The 17,464-nt window shown below is 33.3% G+C and overlaps 1 protein-coding gene across 6 annotated transcripts in view; it reads left to right on the top strand.

The window, feature by feature from the left end:
- TBCK (TBC1 domain containing kinase) overlaps positions 1-17,464 on the top strand; it is a 222,120-nt gene that overhangs the window by 146,418 nt on the left and 58,238 nt on the right. For all 6 annotated transcript variants that reach the window (XR_012023194.1, XM_072810106.1, XM_072810107.1 and 3 more), the window contains one exon: positions 3,003-3,178. Coding sequence is in view for 5 of the 6 variants with exons in the window: in XM_072810106.1 (XP_072666207.1) it covers positions 3,003-3,178 (176 nt within the window). In the remaining variant the exon portion in view is untranslated. The remainder of the gene's footprint in view (positions 1-3,002; positions 3,179-17,464) is intronic.

Here is a 17,464-nt window from a genome sequence, read left to right as displayed (position 1 = left end):
TTTTATTATTTTGGAAATAGTTTAGTCTTTCTGAGAGATATGATAGTAATGGATGAGGATAAAGAAAACAGGATTTAGAGAAGCTCTTTCAGAGTCACAAAGTTCTTCATGGAGCCTGGAATCAAACCTAGGAAACCATAATCCAGGGTACATGCTTCATTCACAATGCATTAATCAGAATTATAATGTAAAATAAAAAACAGTAGTACCCTAGGATAAGAGATTACTTATTAAGAATAATTGCATATTTTGATGTACAGTTTTGCAGAGTACAGTTTGCATAATATTTTGGTTATGATAAAGGACTTTGGAAGGATTTTGAGATGGAAAGGAGACATGGGTCAAGTGAATGGAGAATAGGATATCTGCCAGTACTAATAATCAGGGTGGAATTGGGGTGGATGCCAGTAAATTCTCAAGATTCAATATAAACCTTTTATGGTATTGGTAGGGTGTTTTGGAAGTAGATACCACTGACTTTTCCATTGCTAGTGATTTAATGACTGAACTACAACCTCTGATCTGGATCATTGACTTGAATTCAAGCTTTTACAGGGTGACAGATGTGTCAGACTGATTTGAGCACTGTAGATGTAAAACCTATGTCTGAAATTCTTTGGAGATTAACAGTGTTAAATGGATCAACTTTTTAAAAAAATTACAGGGTTTTTTCTCTTTAGCTTGAAATTTTTATCTTAACCATATTATCTGGAATTTTTCTAAAATGAATTGAGCGTATCTCTTTCTTAAGTGGAGTAGAGAACCTATCTTGAACTTTGATTTTTCTTCTGATTGGTGTCTGTGTGCTTCTCTTTGTGAAGTATCAGGTTGATAATGTTACAGAGCTTCTTTAAAATACATTTCACTATATTTACCATTGCTCAAATAAAAAGACTCATGTCTCAAAACATGTTTAACTGTTTGAGGTTTTTTTATTATGTATTTTGTGTTAGGAAGAGGGTGATGAAATCTGACCTCTTTGTGTAGCCATGGAAGTGACCAACTGTGAAGCTGGCAAACATCACTAATAACAGATAAAGGAATGCTTAATTGAGTAACTGGTCTTTCCGGGCCTCCTGGCCGTACACCAAATCTAAATGAATTGAGAAATAAAAGATGCCTTATAACCCTTTAGAAACCTCAGACATTCTATTCAAAATAATGCATTTACCATATTAAATCATGTAGCTTCCTTATGTTTTAGTTTCTTCATCTTCAACAGAAATGAGGAGGATTACAATATCTGTCTAGAAGAATCATTGTGTAATGCCTGGATGGCTCAGCGGTTGAGCACCTGCCTTTGGCCCAGGGTGTGATCCTGGAGTCCTGGGATCAAGTCTCACATTGGGCTCCCTGCATGGAGCCTGCTTCTCTCTCTGCCTATGTCTCTGCCTCTCTCTCTCTTTCTCTCATAAATAAATAAACAAAATCTTTAAAAAAAATACAAAACTCATTTTAAGAATTATATGTTTTAAGCAAAAGTATAAAATGCCTCTCATATAATAGATGCTCAATAAGTGTTCATTTATCTTTTCCGAGTGTTTTCCTCCTCATAAAAGTAGGTAATCATGAATGCAGCATCCACAGAATTGACTTAAATGCATATATCTTTTTTTCCTTATATATAAGTTCCTTGTTTCAAAAGAGAAATAGGGAACTCATCCCTTTGTAATTTAAAATATGAAGTATTTTTTCCATTGTTTACCTGAACTGACACACTTGGACCTTTGCAAAGAAAATGAGAATATCTGCCATTTACTAGTGTTAGGAATATAGGTAGGGAAAAGCTAGTCCACACTAAACTCCTTCATCCTAGTCAACTTCTTGAATTTCTACTGCCTTTCTGGGATCTGTCCACTTTTTCCATATAGGAACAGCTTATCTCCATCAGGAATATTGACTTCCTGAAGAGCTACAGTATCATCAAAACACACAAACAATAATGTGAAAGTGTAATAACCTTCCTATATATATTAGCTCTGTATCAAAGATGCATAAATTTCAAATCTGAGAAAGAAAAGGAAATCTTTGAAAATGTTTTTTTTAACCATTTTAACCAAGTGCATGTAATTTTTCTATATGTGAAACTTCACTTACACCTTTCTTCATTTAACTCAGGAAATTATTTTAAAAAATTGAAAATTAAAAAATAAAAATAAAAATAAATAAAAAATAAAAATTGAAAATTGAGGAGCACCTGGGTGGCTCAGAGGTTGAGCATCTGCCTTTCTCTTCAGGTCATGATCCCAGCGTCCTGGGATCAAGTTGCCCAGCAGGCTTTCTGCTGGAAAACTGCTTCTCCCTCTGTCTATGTCTCTGCCTCTCTCTCTGTGTCTCTCATGAATAAATAAATAAAATCTTTTTTAAAAATTGAGAATTAAATGAGAAGTAATCAGAGAGGGAGACAAACTATGAGAGAATCTTAACTATAGGAAACAAACAGGGTTGCTGGAGAGGATGTGGATGGAGTAATTAGGGGATGGGCATTAAAGAGGGCGTGTATGTGATGAGCACTGGGTTTTGTATGCAACCGATGAATTATCGAACTCTACATCTGAAACTAATGATGTACTAAATGTTGGCTAATTGAATTTAAATAAAAAATAAAAATAAATAAAAATTGAGAGTTGATATTTTAATAAATTTTGCTCTGCTTATTTTATATCTCCTTTAATAGGTGAAAATAAAACTTTTAGTATACTTTATTAGAAGTCATAGTGAGCTGAATCTTTTACCTGCCCACTCCCAAACTCTAGCCTTCCCCTCCCCAACCTCTGTTTTACTTTGAAAAAGTGAAAATATTATCAGAGTAAATCAGTCTCACCATAGTAGTCCATATATGCTGATTCATATCTACATTATATTTTCACTGACATCTTTTCTAACTAGGTTATCATCTTAGCCATATTGGATATATGCATTTAGGAAAGAGTGTGATTTTTACATGAACATAGCAATTCAAACTCTAAATGTTTGCTTTTTTAAAAAAAATTTCTATCTAGAAATCGACATTGAACGCTGTGTGCGAGAATCAATCAACCTGTTCTGTTGGACTCCTAAAAGTGCTACTTACAGACAGCATGCTCAACCTCCAAAGCCAACTTCTGATAGCAATGGTATCAGAAGTTCTACACCTTTTTTCTCCACTGAGTGTCCAGATCCTCCAAAAACAGATTTGGTATGTATGTGCAGATTTAAGTTACAAATTCTGAAGGAAGATGGATGTTAAAAATGTAGTGTAGCATGATTATTCATAATAATGTTATCACTTATGTCCTCTTAGCATAGCTATTTTCTAATATGATTGTATTTATGCAGCTTTCAGAAAACCTTGATGTCTGTCCATTTAGTTTTACAGTTAAGATTATATTATACAGTTAAGATTATATATATTGAGATTATATTATATTATTACAGTTAAGATATATTCCCTCAGGTAGCAAGTTTCACATTTTGTCTATGTAATCACAGTATCTCAGCTTATTCTATACTAAAAGAATTACAGAAGCAAAGGAAGAATTATAAAAATAGAGAAAGACAGGGGCGCCTGGGTGGGTCAGTCAGTTATGTGTCTGCCTTCAGCTCAGGTCATGATTTGTAGGTTGTGGGATTGAGCCCCACTTAGGACTGCTGGGGAGAAGGGGAATCTGCTTTTCCCTTTGCCCTTCTTCCTGCTCCTGCACTTGCTCTCTCCGCCCCGCCCCCACAATAAATAAATAAATGAATGGAGACAGAGGTCTTAGTATATAAGAATAAGAATGTATACTTACTGAGCACTGATTGACAAAAAAAAATTGCATTTTTAAAAACTTGTCAGGTTTTTCAACATTATTGTTCTTATTTGGCTTTATCAATATGGTTGACTAAGGTTTCAGTTATAATAATTCATATATTTCAAACATTCCAATATTACCACAATATCTTAATTATTTCCATGAAGTTGAATTTCAATTAACATATATAGAGAACTTTTTAGATACCCTAATAAATTTAATAGGATAGGCTCTAATTGTAAAAAGGAACATTTTAATGATAAAACATTTTCAAATTTTCTTTCATGTATGTTAAACAATAGAATATGCTGCTAGATATTTTTGGAACTAAATGTTTTTGCAAGAACTTGCAATTTTCACCCCTTTGCTCTTTCTGTAATTTTTCATGTTCCCAAAATAGGAGAGCATCCTTGTTTTCACATTATCCCATCATGATCAAATTGTATTTATTAAAGATAAACATGACTGTGTAGTTGAATACAAAGTAGTTTTAGTAATTACAGTCCTTGCTTCCAGAAATATAGATGATAAAGAGGAAAGCAGCTACATGAAAAATTATGGTAAGATATTTCAAACATCATAAGAGATAAAATTAGAATAAGAACCTACACTAGCAAATAAATATTTGCATTACAGTTTTCCAAAAGTAGATGAAGCCACCCAAGGAGAAATAAATTCTCGAACACTGGAAGTGTTCCAGGTGATATTACCACCTAATGGATTTTGGTACAGGAATTCACTTACCAGCAAAGGATTGTTCTAGATGACCTATAAGATAGCTTGAAATTGGGGCACCTGGTGGTTCAGTTGATTAATAAGCATCTGCCTTCAGCTCAGGTCATGATCTTGGGGGTCCTAGGATTGAGCCCTGGGTCAGGCTCCCAGCTCAGCAGGGAATTTGCCTCACCCTCCTCCCCTTCCCCTACTCATTCGCACTCTCTGTCTCAAATAAATAAATAAAATCTAAAAAATAATAGTATAGCTTGACACTCTGAAATTTAATGATTCTATATAAAAACTTATTTATACTTTTCTTTTTTTCAAATTGTAAAGTATCATCACAACAGAAACGCATTAATTCTTAACTTCATACTAGAGAGCTATCCTTTGGCAGATGAGCAGTTTTTAGCAAACTTTAATGGCATTTAATGAAGGGAAACCTGAGTAATTATAAAAATTAGTAAGATAACACTGAGTTGGGAGTTGGAAAAATTAAGTAAAAATAAAAGTATAAGAGAATTAATATATCTAAATACTTGGTGTTTCCTTTAAAAAATGCTAGTTTTTAAATGTAGACCCATCATTTAATCCTCATTAAGAACCTATAATGAAGTATGATTATCTCTGTTTTATAATGGGAGCATGAAACTAAACTCAGAAAGAGATTAATAGTTTATATAGCTAGTACATAGTAACACCAGATCTTTAAGACATCACAGGACGTGGTTTTTTTTTGTTTTGTTTTTAATGACTTGAACTATATACAATTTGCATACCATGAATTTCACCCTTTTCAAGTGTAAAATTCAGTGGATTTTAAAATATTCATAAAGTTGTGCAACTATCACTACTAATTCCAGAATATTTTCAATATCCCAAAAGAAACTGTATCCATGCTGAGTCACTCCCCACCTCTCTCAATCTTTTGCAGATACTAACCTTTATATCCCTATGGATTTACCTATTCTAAATATCTCATAAAAATGGAATCATACAATAACATGGCCTTTTGTTTAACATATGTTTTCAAAGCCTACACATGTGTCAGTACTTCATTTCTTTTTATGGCTGAATAATATTACATTGTGTGGATATACTACATTTTATTTATCAATTCATCAGTTAATGGACATTCGATTTATTTCTACTTGTTAGCTATTATGAATAATACTGCTACAAACATTCATATGTAAGTATTTCATTATTTGTTTTCACTTCTTTTAAATATATACTTAATAGATATCCTGGGTAATAGGCTAACTCTATGTTTAACTTTTTGAAGAACTGCAAAACTGTTCTACCAACCGCCTGCACTATATTACATTACTCTTAGCAATGTATGAAGGTTCCAGTTTCTCCACATCCTACCAATACCTATTTTATCATAGCCATCTTAGTGAGTATGAAGTGGTATGTCATTGTGCTTTTGATTAGCATTTCCCTAATCATGTTTCACATTTCATGTATTAACCATTTGTATGTCTTCTTTGGAGAAATGTCTATTTAAATCCTTTGCCCATTTTTTTAAATAATAAATTTATTTTTTATTGGTGTTCAATTTGCCAACATACAGAATAACACCCAGTCCTCATCCAGTCAAGTGGCCCCCTCAGTGCCCGTCACCCATTCACCCACACCCCCTGCCCTCCTCCCCTTCCACCACCCCTAGTTCGTTTCCCAGAGTTAGGAGTCTTCATGTTCTGTCTCCCTTTCTGATATTTCCTACCCATTTCTTCTCCCTTCCCTTCTATTCCCTTTCACTATTATTTATATTCCCCAAATGAATGAGACCATATAATGTTTGTCCTTCTCCGATTGACTTATTTCACTCAGCATAATATCCTACAGTTCCATCCACGTTGAAGCAAATGGTGGGTATTTGTCATTTCTAATGGCTGAATAATATTTCCATTGTATACATAAACCACATCTTCTTTATCCATTCATCTTTCGATGGACTTACTTACTCAGCATAATACCCTCCAGTTCCATCCACATCAAAGCTCAGGAACATGGCTCTGAGGGGCACTGACCACCTGCTGTGTTTCACTCTGTGAACTATCTCAACATCCAAGAGCCTATTGCCTCCCAGCTCTGTGGCAAGTCCAAATGGCTCCACCTACAAAATCCAAACACTCCTCCCTATCTAGTCCAAGCCACCATCATCATGTCTTGCCTGGGCGACTACAGCGGCCTCCTGTTGGGCCACCTGCTTCCACTCTGAAGGAGCACTTTTTATGAGATTTTTATTCTGCCATTCTCACTGACCCCAATCATATCCTATGCTGTTTGTCCTCTGCATTCTAATTCTTGAGTGAAACAAAATGGTTGAGAGATCATTGATTTTTCAAGATCAGAAAAGGGGGCACCTGAGTGACTCAGTCAGTTAAGTGTCTGTCTTTGGCTTAGGTCATGATTCCAGGGTCCTGGAATTGAGTCCTTCATTGTCACTCCTTTCTCTCTCTTCTCCCCACTCATGCTGTCTCTCACTATCTTTGTCTCTCTCTCTCAATATCTCTCTCTCTCTCTCTCTCTCTCTCTCCAGTAAATAAAATCTAAAAGATAAAAATAAAAGGAAAGGAATATTAACAGTTCAGAAAATATGAGACTTTCATTTTGTGATGAAGTAAAATTTTACTAAGAAAAGTTGCTTTTTATTTTAAACTTGAGGAAGTGGTTTTAAATCCCTACCCCTACACCCTCCAGGAAATGAGATTTTTTTTGTTTAAATGGTCTAATAGTTTGAATGTGACTAAACCCAAATTGCTTTTTGTATTCCTAATGATGGTAAGTCATTTGCTAAATCTTTGTCATGCAAAACAAACTTTTATATGTACTCTTAAATCAGATATTTTATCCCCAACAACAATAGTAAGAATGAAGAGAAAATACACTACATTATTTACATGAAATGTTCCTATCTGAAGAATACTCAAGTATTAGTTCATTTTTCTTTAGAATTTATTTTATTCCTTTTTATATGTTTCAACCATAAAGAAAAATATAGTGAATGACGTAAAGACCAATACATTATTTTTTCAGTATTATGTTTGAATACATATTACCAAAACAGACACCCTTGTAGTTGCTGGGGATATAACCATGGGGTAAAAAAAGTACCTGCTTCCATAGAATTTGCATTTTATGGAGGATTTACAGACAACAAGAAAAAATAAACATTTGATATGTTACTTGGGAATAGGTTCCACTGAAAAAAGTAAAGAATAATAAGGAAGATAGAGAATGCCAAAGAGGAGGAGTTGGGATAACATTAAAGAAGCATTGTTATTTTATATGAGGGACTCAAAGAAGGTCTAGCTGATAAGACATTTAAGAAGAGAAAGGAGTGAGAGGGTAAGTTGCATAGATTTCTTGAAGAAAAATGTTCCATTTTGCAGGTGCAAAGATGGTGGCATACTTTGTAGGGCAAAAGTAAGGAGACTATGTATAGAATGGAATGAGTGAAGAGGAGAATAGAAAGTGACAAACTTAGAAAGATATCAATGGATAAGATCTTGTGTAACCCTTAAGACTTTGACTTTATGCCAAATAAGATGAGTAGCTGTTGTAAGATTTTGAGCAGAATGGTGACATGATCTGACTTACATATGAAAGGATTATTTTGACCACTGCATGGAAAGGAGACTATAGAAAGACAAAGGCAAAATAGAGACCAAGGAGAAAGTACAGTGGTTAGGACCCGAGGGTCTAACATTGGAGGTGATGAGAAGTAAATATATTTGAAAACAAATCTAAGATTTCTGCTGCCTGAATGTGAGGTATAAAAGAGAGAAGAATCAAGGAGGACTCCAAAGTTTTTGTCCTCGGCTAGAACAAAGTTTTTGTTTCTTGGTGTTTTCATTTACTGATTAAGGAAGACCATAGGAGTAGGTTGGAAGGTAGAAAATAATTTGAACATACGGATTTAGCAATTATTAATTGTCCATAACAAAAAATAAATATATTATTAGTTTTATGCATAATATCTTTTATGCTTTTATGCTTTCTAGTTGATTATTACTGGCATAATAGAAAGATTATTATTTATTTTAGATTCATTTTATAGCTAGCAAACTTGTTTGATTTTCTGGTTTTGTTTTGTTTTTAAGACTTACTTATTTATTCATGAGAGCTACAGAGAGAGAGGCAGAGACAAAGGCAGAGGGAGAAGCAGCCTCCCTGCAGGGAACCTGATGCAGGACTCAATCCCAGAACCCCCAGGATCATGACCTGAGCCAAAGACACTCAACCACTGAGCCACCCAGGCACACCTGATTTTCTGTTTTTAAGAGACTTTATTTTATAGAACAGTTTTAGGTTCACACCAAAATTTTGCTTATACTCCCTGCCTCCACACATGCATAGTCTCCCCCATTATCAACATCCTCCACCGAGTAGTACATTTGTTACCACTGATAAAACTACATTGACAATTATTATCATTCAAAGTCCATAGTTTACATTAGAATTTACTCTTGGTGGTATACATTATATGGGTGTGAACAAATATATAATGACATGTATGCATCATTATAGCATAGGGTAGTTCCAATTCCCTAAAAATTTACTGTTACACCTGTTCATTCTGCCCTCTCTCCCAAACACTAGGAACACAGATCTTTTTACTATTTCCATAACTTTTCCTTTTCCAGAATGTATGATTGGAATCATACAGTGACTGACATTTCATTTGGTAATATGCATTTAAGTTTCCTCTGTGTCTTTACATGTCTTGATAGCTCCTTTTTTTTTGTGCTGAATAACGGTTCATTGTCTGGATGTACCAGTTTTTTAACCATTCACCTACTGAAGAACATCTTAGTTCTCCTAAAGTTTAGCAATTATAAATAAAGCTTCATTAAAATCCATGTGCAATTTTTGTGTAGACAAAGCATTTCAACTGCTTTGAGTAAATACCAAGTATTTTGGAATTGATTTTCTTTTTTTTTATAATAAATTTATTTTTATTGGTGTTCAATTTGCCAACATACAGAATAACACCCAGTGCTCATCCTGTCAAGTGCCCCCTCAGTGCCCGTCACCCATTCACCCCCAACCCCCGCCCTCCACCCCTTCCACCACCCCTAGTTCATTTCCCAGAGTTAGGAGTCTTCATGTTCTGTCTCCCTTTCTGATATTTCCTACCCATTTCTTCTCCCTTCCCTTCTATTCCCTTTCACTATTATTTATATTCCCCAAATGAATGAGACCATATAATGTTTGTCCTTCTCCGATTGACTTATTTCACTCCGCATAATACCCTCCAGTTCCATCCACGTTGAAGCAAATGGTGGGTATTTGTCATTTCTAATGGCTGAGTAATATTCCATTGTATACATAAACCACATCTTCTTTATCCATTCATCTTTCGATGGACACCGAGGCTCCTTCCACAGTTTGGCTATTGTGGACATTGCTGCTATAAACATCGGGGTGCAGGTGTCCCGGCGTTTCATTGCATCTGAATCTTCGGGGTAAATCCCCAGCAGTGCAATGGCTGGGTCGTAGGGCAGGTCTATTTTTAACTCTTTGAGGAACCTCCACACAGTTTTCCAGAGTGGCTGCACCAGTTCACATTCCCACCAACAGTGTAAGAGGGTTCCCTTTTCTCCACATCCTCTCCAACATTTGTGGTTTCCTGCCTTGTTAATTTGCCCCATTCTCACTGGTGTGAGGTGGTATCTCATTGTGGTTTTGATTCGTATTTCCCTGATGGCAAGCGATGCAGAGCATTTTCTCATGTGCGTGTTGGCCATGTCTGTCTTCTCTGAGATTTCTGCTCATGTCTTTTGCCCACTTCATGATTGGATTGTTTGTTTCTTTGGTGTTGAGTTTAATAAGTTCTTTATAGATCTTGGAAACTGATTTTCTTTTTAAATCTAGTAGATTGTGGATTCTCTTGGATATTTACAAAGCTAATTAAATCATATAAATATATATATATAATATCTTTCTAGGTACTATTTTTATGATTACATTTTTGGGTTTTTTTGTCTTATTGCATTGGAGAAGACCTCTGGTATAAAGTAAACTAGAAGTGGTGAGAGTGGATAGATTTGCTTTTACCTAAATTTAATGAAAATTCTTATAATTTCACCACTAAGTTTGATGTTTTTGATAAATACTCTATTTGGGTGGTGGATTTATTTTATACAGAAATTTTTCCCTTTTTCTCTTAGTAGAGTGATTATCATGAGTGTTGAATTTTATCAAATGCTATTCAACTGGTAAGGATTGATTAGGATCACCCATTTTTCTCCTTTAATACAACGTGTGGGGCACCTAGGTGACTCAGTGGTTGAGCAGCTGCCTTTGGCTCAGGTCGTGATCCAGAAGCCATGGAATTGAGTCTTGCATCAGGCTCCCCACTGGGAGCCTGCTTCTCCTTCTGCCTGTCTCTGTCTTTTTCTCTGTATCTATCATGAATAAATAAATAAAATCTTTTTTTAAAAAAATAATGTGTAACATTATTTATTAAAATTTCTGATATTAAATGGTCTTTGCATTCCTGAGATAGACTCTACTAGGTCACTACAAAAAAAGAAATACTGACTATATTTTATTTGCTAGTATTTCCTTATAGTGAATTTCTACATCTATATTCATATGTGAAATAAATTTAAAATTTTTTTGTCTGTCCTTGTCAGTCTTTACTCTTAAGATTATATTTCTCTGTGGCACTTGGGTGGTTCAATCACTTAAGCATCTGCTTTTGGCTCAGGTCATGATCCCAGGGTACTAGTTCTCCCTCTCTCTCTGCATCTCCCCCCACTTGTGTGCTCACACACACTGTCTCTCGAATAAATAAATAAAATCTTTTTTAAAAAAGACAATATTTCTTTTTCCCTTTTTCTACTGTCCAGTTTGTATAAGAGGAATTATCTGTTTCATATAGATTGAGTAAAACCTGTCTCTAAAACCATCTGAGCCTATTGTCTTTTAAATAGGGAGATACTTGATTATTCCTTCTTCTTGAGTCAATTTATGTTACCTTATGGGTTTCTTAAAATTATCCATTTAAATGCCAAACTTATCAGAATTATTTTTTAAAGTGTCTATTTTGTTGGATTTTTATATTTATATAATTCTTTTTTCAAAATATTTTTAATTTTTTTCTACATTTTATCTGAAATTTTGTCACCCTTTTCTTTCCTTCTGCTTATTTGAAGTGTTCTTGTTCAGATGTTTAATGTAATAGAAAGTAGATACAAAAAGATAATGTATGCATGTCTATAAAAGCATATTCATTAAATTAAGGATAATCATAATTCAGATTTTATACTATATAACTATGTCAAATTCTAAACAGGTAAAAAATAGCTTTTTAAAACTGAAACATAAACTGCACTCTGACTAGTAGAATGGAAGCTTGAAAATAACTATGAGAGGAAAATTCTAATTAACATTAATTTATACATGCATCTATCATATTTATTCCCTGAAGTAGACCCATTGTAGTAGAAAAAGCATGAGCTTGGCTGTTAGATGGACTTGGTTTTAAATTTCACCCTGGTCCTTTGGTTTTATAATCTTAAAATCTTATAATCCAGTTTCCTGTCTGAAAAAGTGAACATAATTATAATAATTCCCACCTTGCAAAATTATTTTAGAAGTGATATACATAAAATAGTTCAGTGTCTAATATGTAATAAGCACTCAAAAACAGTAACAATTATTATTACATATTTACTAATTAGAGATTAAATGTTTCAACTTTGAAAACTACCCAAGAATTTTATGACCATCTTTTTTATCTAAATAATGTGTACAAAAGATGCTCTGATATTCCATTTCCACTCAGCTATGCTAGCTTTATTTCTATAACTTTACATTTAGAAATCACTACAGATACTAAGGGGAGAGAGGGAGGCTGGCTCTCCAAAAAAGGAATCTTTCTGGCAGTTTTACCTCAGTAATTTCAGTTTAAGATTTCACTTTGACCTTTACTTCTTAGTTTTAATACTATTTTGATCTGGAAACTACTAAAGAATTGCCAAAAGAATTATTTCATCTAGTGCCAATGTCTTTCCCATCAACTTTTCCTTAAATAGCTAAGATTGCTTCACAATTCTGACCACAGGTTATTAATTTAAAAAAAATATAGGTAGACAGATTTATGTGTAAAAATACATATATTTATATGTGTGTACATATATTTATATGTACACCTTTATATATATCTTACCTTATTTACCTTTATACAAATATATATAAATATAAATGTGTAAATATATAAATACAAATATATAAATATATATGCAATATATATTTGTATAAATGTATATATAAAGGTATGTAACTGACAAATAGAATGAAATGGATTTATTGAAACTGAATATATTTTGAAATTCCTACTTATAAGAGATAAATGAACTAGTTGGTTGATAATAGATTAGTGACGTTATTTTGAAAATTAGTTTAAGCTATAGGGAATTAGGATGGGGAGAGGAATGAAAAATCACACACTCAAGAGAACATTTAAGGTTGGGAAAATAAATACTCATGATTAAATTAATAATTTTCCATATTGGGGGAAATTTTGTGGTGCAAGCTATGACAATTGATCTCAACATTTATTTTCTCTTTTAGTAGAGGTACAATATATGTATAGTGATTTTCAATTTGTAACAAAACTTCTGTCTCTCACCACCAAAGTTTCTTTGGGGTATATAAGTAATTTATATAATTATGAATATCCTTTACCAACCTTACCTTTCCTTCCTATCCTTCCTATCCTTTCCCCAATTTACTTTTTAAAATTTCATTTTTTAGTTGTTCTTTGGCCTCTATTTTCAGTATGTCCATGCTCGAAAATGTACACCCAAGGGAGAGTGAAGCATGGTTGAGCCAAGCTGAGTGGTTTTTTTTTTTTTTTCTTTTTCTTATTCTGAGATGAATTCTTTGCCAAGGCTCTGCTTTGTGTGTGTGTGTGTATATATATTTTTTTCAAATAAATGTTTAAGCATTAAGTGGAATAATTGGAAGGGAAATGGGCATTATAACTTAGTGCTTTGACTATAAGATTTGGGGAAGGTAGGAAATTCTTAGAATTGTTCAGTTGAGATATTTGGCCATGCCTCATTATCACTATTGAATTGTTGATGAATATATTTAAAAAAAAAAAAAAACTGCTGCTGATTCAATCTCAGTATTAGCTTTAAAAAGCAATAGGATTGCATGTGCAATTTTCAGCTCCTCAAGAAATTTATAGACATATTAAAGAAAAAGTATATCAGAGACATTAGATCTCTTGAATCCAATGGAACTATTGTGAATGTGAGTGACTATGTGCTTTTATCATTAAATTTGTTGTTCTCTGGTTACATACACTTTTTTGTTAGATGTAGATTATTTTTGAAAGTACATAGCATCACCACAGTGAAAGCTACTACATTGTATTTTTGCTACTGTCTTCCATCATCTCTTTGAGATTCAAAATATCATAGAATAAGTTAGCAGCTTTTACAAAATATACCCAAGTTCAGTTCTTCTATGTCTTCATATTACTACCACCTACATGTAATGAAAAGACATTCTTATTGTTATCTGTATAGTACTTACTTACTGGACAGATGTTATTTTTAAGATATTGTTATACATCTGTACTCAGAAATAAATCTATTTAAGTGATCATGATACTTTCACCAAAAGAAAAAAAAAAAAAAAAAGATGACAGTTTTAGGCCACAGGTAAATTTCAGTATATTTTATGAAGTGGAAATAATTCAGATGACATTCCTCAGATCATTATTTAGTCAAATTGGAAAGTAATAAAAATAACTAAATAACTTCTTACTACTTAGAAATTAAAAACTAACTAAAAAAAAATTAAACAACTTCTTAATTCTTCAGATAAGGAAGAAATTCCAAATGAAAATTCTAGAGTATCTAGAAAATAATATGAGAACCCCATATATCAGAACATATGGGATACAGCTAAAGTGGACATTTGTCTTAACACATAATGCCTTACACATAATAGATATTTCGTGATTGTCCTTATCAACTCATTTAAATGAGCCTTTGAAATATAGGGTTTATGTAAGTAAATGACATCAAAAATTCATTTTTCATTATCATGAACAATCTCAATACTCTCCCAATAAAAGGTGTATGGAAAATAAAAATAATATTGCATATTTATCTAATTTTGTTTTACTTATTCTTTCTAATGCGTACTGAACTTTGGTAAAGAGCCCATTCACTGGAATAGGTCACATTTCCTCTGCTAACAAGAGAATTTGCAATACTGTGGAGTTCTACTGTTAATGTTCTGGTATATTAAGTATATAGGCCAAGATTTTACTATAATACACACCTTATAACTTTATGGATATTAAGTTCTTAAGAGATTGAAGAAGCAGGGTAGTTGTAATTATACACAATAAAATAAAGGAGTTCTTAAATACACAGACCTGAAATTATATCTTTAATAATTTAATGTAGTTATTCTAATCTGCATCTAGCCATCTTTTGCTTTGAATGTACCTTTCTTGAATTCTATAGTCTAAGCCTATCAGAAATCCTTTCTCCTTGTTGGTTATATCATCATATTATGTATGCAAGTTGTATTTAATTTTTATTACACTTATTTAATGATGAGTTTTGCCATTTCAAAAATATGTTCTACTCTGTCATAAATATCATAGGGAAAAACATATAACTTCATATTAATAAAATGAAGCTCTATAAGTTGCTGAAGAGGAGTGAAGATCAAAAGAAAGGGCAGAGCCAAGGAGACATATCCTTGTACTCTGAACTTCAGCTGACTTTATTGGGTCTGTATTTTAAGTAATTTTGACCCCTTATTCTGAGAAGAATGGTGTTAGTGGAAGCTCTTAGTCTTTGGCAAGAAATGCCTTAGTTGAGAGGACAATAATTCCACTAGCAAGATTTCTGAAGTCTGCTAATGTTGAAACAAAATCTTGATATGAACAGTCATTCCTAAGCAGAGCTAATCATCAGAGAATTTCTTTGATCTCTCTCTAAACTAAGTCAGGTTTTTATTTCTGCTAGTCAAAGAGTGAACTCCTCCAAGTTGGACGGAGCTGATGAGAACTTGTTTCTGAAGTTAAGGAAGTGAACAACATTGGTCAGAATCTGACACTTCATCAAAAACTGTTTGGGTTAAAATTACCTGCAAAAGCCATATCATTATATTAAAGAAAGTGAAGTTTAATGGATAAAGGTTTACTATTTTTGAAATCTATGCTGTTATTCCTCAGTATTTAGTAGTATAGCTGATTATTTTCTTTACATATAATTAATCTTTTTATCATTTATAAAAGTCTGTCATTATATTTTAATCCATTCACCATAATCAGGAGTTTACCAGATTATTTCGTTATTATTCAATTAGCTATTTATACCTGAGAGCTGAATTAAAATTCCCAGGCAAATTCTTAAATTCTTGGTGATAAATATCCTCGCATCCTTAAAAAAGGAATAAATGATTGCAAGATTATTACATTTTGTCTCAATTCCAGGCATGTAGATCTAAAGATAGAGAATATCACATTCTATAATAGTTTTTTTAAATTTACATGACTAAATTACTCCATTATGTACACACACACACAAGGAGCGTATGTATCTTATTCTCTATCATATCTATCTTATTCTTTTTTTTATTTCATTTATTTGAAAGAGAAAGCTTGGGTGTGGGAGGGGAAGGGCCAGAGGGAGAAACAGGCTCCCCACTGAGCAGGGAACCCACTAATGAGGGACTCAATCCCAGGACCCAGGATCATGATCTGAGCTGAAGGCAGATGCTTAACCAACCGAGCAACCCAGGCACCCCAACACCTATCATTCTTACGCTCACTTCACTTTGTGCTCTACTTTCTCCATCCCCCTGACAAAAGTCACAAATTATTTTTTAGACAAGCTTGCCATCATCTCTTACCTGTTTTCCTAACAGTAACTTCCTGCTGCATCCATTCATGTTCCTCTCTATTCTTCAGACTTCAACCAGCAAAATCTTGTTACTTTTTTTTTAAATTTCTTTTACTCAAAGCAACAGCAGTTCATCATCTCACACTTCTGGAGGCTAAATATCCAAAATTGAGATGTTGGTAGAGCCGTGTACTCTCTGATGGATAAACAGGTGAATCCTTCTTTGCCTCTTCTAGCTTCTGGTATCTGCCAATAAGCCTTGATGTTCCTTGGCTTGTAAATGCATCATTCCAGCCACATAGCCATCTTCTCCCTCATCAGCTTCCCTCTGAATGTCTGTCAGTGTATCCACATTTTTCATTTCCCTTTTGAAAGATTCTAGCCATATTGGATTCTGGCCCACATTCAACATAATCTTTTTTTGGGGGGTAGGGAGGTACAATAAAAATAGTTTATATTTTGTTCAGGAAGTCAGAATCTAATCTAAACATTTATCATAAATGTTCAAATTATTTTCTGTCCTTACATCAAAATCACACTGCCTTGATAAATTGAAACTTTGTGTTGAATACTACTATATGGCAATATAAGTCCTTCAACTATTTTCTTCCTCTTCCAGATCGTCTTGTATGTTGGCTGTTTTACATTCTTTTTTTTTATTTTTTTACTTTTCAAAAATTTATTTTTATTTAAATTCAATTAACCAACATATATTATTAGTAATCTTTTATAACCAAAATTCTTATCAAGACTCGTCTCATTATTATTATGATAAAATTCAAATTTCTTAACATTATCTATGAGGCTCTGCATGATCTTTCCCTTGCCTACCTTACTTACTAAGTTCTTCCGTAGGTGTCTTTCCCTCATATTTTTCTATGCTTTAGATTTCTCCCAGTTTTAGGAATACCTCACACATACTTCTACCTTAAGGAAAGAATCATTTTATCTCTGGACTCCCTGGGCCTAATTCAGTGCCTGAGAAATAGTGTGTTCTCAACATATGTGTATTTAGTTGAATTAATTACCAAAACTAAGGTTATACCAGTTAGCTCTCAGCTGAACAAAGCTCTCTAT

This window comes from Canis lupus, chromosome 33 (assembly GCF_048164855.1).
Source record: "Canis lupus baileyi chromosome 33, mCanLup2.hap1, whole genome shotgun sequence".
In the NCBI taxonomy this organism is placed as follows: Eukaryota; Metazoa; Chordata; class Mammalia; order Carnivora; family Canidae; genus Canis; species Canis lupus.
Note: the sequence above shows the minus strand (reverse complement) of the source record. Positions and strands in the feature narration are given on the sequence as shown.